The sequence below is a fragment of the Osmerus eperlanus genome, chromosome 6 (assembly GCF_963692335.1).
Source record: "Osmerus eperlanus chromosome 6, fOsmEpe2.1, whole genome shotgun sequence".
Lineage (NCBI taxonomy): Eukaryota > Metazoa > Chordata > Actinopteri > Osmeriformes > Osmeridae > Osmerus > Osmerus eperlanus.
The window spans coordinates 5979240-5984748 of record NC_085023.1 but is presented as its reverse complement, the minus strand read 5'-3'; the positions used below and the strand labels follow the sequence as shown (position 1 = coordinate 5984748).

Here is a 5509-nt window from a genome sequence, read left to right as displayed (position 1 = left end):
GGTCTTTTCCCTCAAGAAATGTATTATGATAATCATCATTTCAATAACAAGTACAAGTTTATGGGAACGCTCAGCATATTGTGCCTTGACTATTTATACAATTTTTATTTGAATTGAAATTGGTTTACTATAAAATAGGCTGTTTAATTATAGACTGGAAGTTTTAATGATTGGATTTCTCTAATTAGTTCACTTGGGTTATTTGGGTCACGCAGTCCAACCGCCAAAGGACATCATATCCTGTAGGCTGTTCGGAACAGGACAGGGGCACATAGCCTTGACTTTAGGGTGCAGATCTGCAACATGTCTTCCCGAACCAAACGGTGCACTTGGATTTGTTTGAACTTTGAATGGATAGACTGGATAAGAAAAATATAGGCCTATAAATCTGTACAAAACAATAACGTTATCTAACTCCAAAGGCAAGGAGACAACACAGTGAGCATAGGGACATAAGTATATTTGTAACAATCATATACATCTATATGCATTTCATCCACCTCAAATCTCTTCTTTCCCACCTGAGTTTCGTAAGGCACAGTTCAGACAAGTTATTTTCCCACTTACATAAAACACTTACCGACTCTCAACTAAATTTCCGTTATCGGTGATTTTACAGTTAGCTTACGTGTGTGTCTATCGCCATCTGGCGGACACTGGCTACCAATTTATGTGCTCATGATGCGTAATTATGTAGCCTTGATTCAGTTGCACTGCGCGGACCCACATTCAGTTGTTTTCACATTTAAATTCCCATCACGAAAGATATATCTAATATGCCATCATGACTTTGACTGTAAACATAATGGCCACAGAAGGTTTTAACACAACCCTGTAGATAGGTTGAGTAAGAACCACCGCCTTCTTTATTCTGTCCAAGTGTCTATATTTAATTATGAGAAGTCATGTGTCTCGAGAGATGGTGCCGCTCGCGGAAGAACTCGTTGCAGATGGGGCAGATTAGTTTCTCCTCTCGCCTCCTCATCACCTGGGATTCCGGCGCGAACTCCTTCTTGTGGTGCGAGCGCATGTGGAACACCAGGTCTGAGGTCATGCGGAAGGACAGATTACACTTCGCACACCAGTTCTGTACAGACACCCCAAACGAGGTGAATGTCGGTGGGAGGACTGTGAGAGAGCAGGTGGTCTGCAGCTGAGCTCCAATATTTCTCGACCAGTGATCTGGGGCATACGGGAAAGCGTTTCCGCTAACGGGCAAAGGTAAGGTCTGTGGACCCGTTAATTCTCCGTTCAAAACATTAGATGACAACATACTGCTGTACCCCAAAACAGTTTTCGATGTAAAAGCGTGGGCCATGTCAGTTAAACGGCTGGAGCGAGCCGTTAGCGCAGTGACTGTGGCTCGGTCTGGAGTGGGGTCGGTAGGGGGGAGTCTCTTGCTGGGTTTACAGAAAGCGCTCTTCTGCTCTTGATCACCGGACAGGACGAACGAAAACGCACTTGGCCGACTACTGCTGTTTGGGTGAAGACTATCAAGCCTCCCTTGCTCCAGACTTGTCTGTCTGTAGTCTTCGGCTGTCCTTTCCTTGTCATGCATAAAAGCCCTTTTCGCCACTCCAACTTCTAACACTCTTAATGTGCCGTTTTTACATTCCAAATGGTCGGTTTTCAGCTCATCAATTTTCATCTGACACTTGTCCATCTTCAGTTTCAGACCGGAGGCGGATGACTCTGGTGCTGTGAGGTGGTAGTCCCGGTTTAACTGTGTTATGTTGCTATCGTTGGAGATGTTTGTCTTTTCCAGCAACACTGACTTCCTTCCCCGTGGATAAACCGTGTCCTCTGGCTTCCTTTTGCGCGGGGAAATATCAGCTTCCTCTTGGTTGGGGGTGTTGGATTTCTTGTGTTCTAGATCTCTGGCTATGTTGTGGAAGTCCATGACACGGTGTTGTCTCTTAATCTCCATGTGTTTGTGCTCGTAGGCCTCTCTGCTTAGCGCGTCATTCTTCACCTGCGTGCACAGGAACCGGCAGTGCGCAAGGAAGGGGTACTCATGCTTGAAGGCCTGAGTACACTTTACGCATCTGAATTCTATTAAAAACGGAAATATGTTTCAATCATGAGGAATTAATTTACGAGATTTATAAATAAACAGACATTAACATCTACTCAACGAAAATATTGAGTATATCGTGCAGGCTAGTGTATTGCACCTTAGGCTTGATGTCCCTTTCTTAATCCTTTCATAGATTTGAAAAGCCTCTGAAATATTCCGTTATGATGAAGGATCCTGCACATTCTCTCACCTGCAGCGGGTTCTGTTGCTGCCATTTCTGTGAAGCCCAGGAGGTGAGACAGCTCGTGGTCGTACCACACCAGCAGCTCCTCCTCGTGCCTGATGTCCCGTGTGGTCCGGACATAAAGCTGCCCTGCCTTCAGGTAAGCCTCGGTGTTCTGATCCTCGCGACTGCGCGCGGCCTGCACCAGCCGTAGCCAGGAGAGCACGAGGGCAGAGCTTTGCATCGCCTCTGGGTCGACCTGTTGAGAGAAATCATCGATGACCATTTCCGATGTAGGCAACAACAAACATTTAAGACCCACTGCGAGAGCCGGACATCAAACCATCGGTTATTCATGTATCATAGGCTACAAAACAGTAATATAGTAATATATTGTCACAGAGTCTCCATAGTGTTACATTGCTGACATTTGTAGACCCTTTTCTTAGAGAGATAACGTTTAATTAAATGACAGGTGGAAGTTTGATGCAGATATTTTAAGACCTTATAGCTTACCCTAAATATGTAAGATTTATTTATCTTGTCGCAGGACTTAAGTGCTATAAACGCGATGGTGTCGTAGAAGGTGTTTTGGAGAACGCACGGGCCAAAAGATGTGCCAGCTGGGATGTCGCGCGTGACCACCACGCTGGTGTAGAGGTCCGTCGCGTGCTGGAGGAATTTACTCTCACTGGTCCAGAGAGAACGAGGTAGAAAACTGTGCTCCATTCTTCTGGAAAAAGATCATAAACGATGGTTGAGTGCAGTTATTCGATTGTTTAATGGTTTGTTTGCAAATATGTTGCACAAATACTTATTCTTACAATACGAGCCTGTAGTTTACAAATCTACAGTATGTAATGCATGTATGCAGTATGTATGCAATAAATGAAATTGATTTAGTACAAATATAACATTAAAATGCTGTAATAATGGCAGATTATTTTCATGTAAATAAGTATCATTATGCCATTTTTATTTTTTATTTTTATGAATTAGTGTAAGGGATTTGCTAGGCTAACAGGCTTAGCTTATCTCCGATTTTGCTTGATCAAAAAGGCTAATTTATTTTAAACATTACCACTAATTAATTTTCCTTTTTTTATTTCACAAGCCAATGAAATGCATCCAGCCTAGATTTTACAGGCAATTGTATTGCAGACACAGGGACATGGTCTGACTTCTAATGTCCTTTGTCTCAGTTTTTCAGTCGGTTTCTCTATTGTCTCTCCATCTGCCCATTGAACTGCCTCCTATTTCCATGGGGTCTAGTGACTTTCGTATCAGAGAGACCAATGCATGTTATTTTACAATTTAATCTTAACCTTGTTGAATTGTTAACATCGTTCTCAAATGTAGCCTACATTTTGGCAGTTTTTTGCTTATACCGTAGGCTATATTAGCTATATCAATGTTTAAGCATTTAAGATAATTTAAAATGTGAATAGGCTATTAATTAGACTGCAATATTTTCGAAGTTGGGGTGGTTCTCTGCTGTTGATGTTCAAAATACCACTCTCCAGTTTAAAGATTGCGCAGTTTAAAGATTAGGTTATTCTCCAAACGCAGCCGGTAAAAAGCACGTTAACGTGTTGCATTCGCACTTACCTACTGGCCCTGAAGGTTCGCAATATCTCCGTGACCTGGTCGCGTGAGGAGACTGGTCTTCAGCAGGTGCAGTCTACCACCGGTAACGGTTCGTCTTTCCGTTCACTGTTGTTACCGTCAGAGAGCGAGAGTTATCACAGCAGAGTCTGCCTCGTTACTGCGTTCCACTCTTCTCACACACACACACTTATTATCTTCGTCAGGAGGCGCACTGGTGCGCACTGAAGCGTGCCGGCTCTTAGACACACACACACGCACACACAAACAGGACACACACACACAGGACGCACACACATAGGACACACATATAGCCTACACAGAGCACAGCTACGTCTTTTAGGCCCTAGGGTACTCTGATTGGTGCTTGGTTCCTGCTAGGTTCGCTGCAATTATCAGAGAAACCAAGAGCGCTGGTATGAATGCGCTGTGATGTTCAGTGATTATCCCTAAATGAAGCCAAATAAGTTTTAATTTCATCTTGAATGTTTCGTCCAATCAAGCCTTCGATCGAAGTGAAGGAACCGATCGTTTCCGATCCCATAATGGTTGGCTATTCTTTAGACTTTTTATTTAAACATTTAAAAAGGCCTACATAAACAAGAATACTGCCTGTTTCTTCATCAGAGAAGTAGCCTAATTGTTTCTTATACTAATATCTCACGTATTTTCTTGACTTAAGAGAACTTGAGCTAGCTACTTCCTTTGAAAGACATTAACCTACGCCAGAATCCTGCTGCCAACTCCAGTCTAAATTTGGCTCAGAACCATCCCTGATACATTTGCACAAATTATACCCTTGATGCGGAATAATTAATTAAACGCTCTTAAAACAATTACAGTTTAATATATGAATAATGTATTTGCCCAGTGGCAAGACCACACCGGCAATGTGTAATTTAGCCTACTAATGCTCAATTTTAAATTTTTACTCCTCCACTAGGCTAACGGAATTTCTAGGCTAATTGAGAAGAAAGACGTTGCAAAGTTTAATGATTTTTTATTTGTTTAGTTTTGGGGCGATTATATTATTGCTAACGTTAGCCTACAATTAAAATGATTATTAGAATATATAGGCAAAGCGTGTCCATTTAAAATGCTTGATATTGGAAATCCACAATGCCTTGTTTAACATTTTGACCAAAAAATGCAGAGACCATCGCCTCTCCAGACTTCCGGATGTCTTTCTCAGACAACAATAAGATGTCAGAACACCTCGCAACAGTGAAATGGCCATGATTAGACTAATTGGTATGTGACATATCCTTTGAGCCCCAGGCAGCAGACCCCTCGCTGCGCTTAGCTCGGTCTTGTTTGTCTACTTGTCATTCTTGCCGTTGACCAACTGAAGAAGTATGGAAAATGAATCCTGACAAAAATAATTAGTAGGTTATTATTCAACCTCTCTAACTCGCAATATGTAAAATATAGTTAAAATCAAAGGCTCTTTGATTACTTGAAGGAGTGACAAAGGCTTTTCAAATGGTGTTTCCCCCCAAATCAATTAGGGTTTTAATTTTTTAATAACTTCTCGGCATTGTAATTGTTTAATGGACTAAGGTCCATTAAACGTAGGCTATTTTAGGTTTAGCTTGTAGCCTAAGATATGATTTGTTTTTATCCCGGAAAAGGGATGTAGGCTATGTCCTGTTGCGTGCCTCTAC

General features: G+C 42.1%; 1 protein-coding gene across 5 annotated transcripts; it reads right to left on the bottom strand.

Moving 5' to 3' along the window:
• Positions 1-344: 344 nt before the first annotated feature.
• On the bottom strand, positions 345-4356 carry znf488 (zinc finger protein 488). Of its 5 annotated transcripts, none has more exons than XM_062464571.1 (4): positions 3849-4356; positions 2757-2973; positions 2268-2499; positions 345-2052 (listed from the first exon to the last, which is right to left on the bottom strand). In XM_062464571.1, exons 2-4 carry the CDS (start codon positions 2967-2969, stop codon positions 890-892), a joined length of 1608 nt encoding a protein of 535 aa, XP_062320555.1. In that variant the 5' UTR covers positions 2970-2973; positions 3849-4356; the 3' UTR covers positions 345-889. The 5 variants fall into 5 exon arrangements, with proteins under 5 accessions (XP_062320555.1, XP_062320558.1, XP_062320557.1 ...); XM_062464574.1 differs by having other exon boundaries at positions 2757-2970; XM_062464573.1 differs by having other exon boundaries at positions 3853-4356.
• Positions 4357-5509: the final 1153 nt, after the last annotated feature.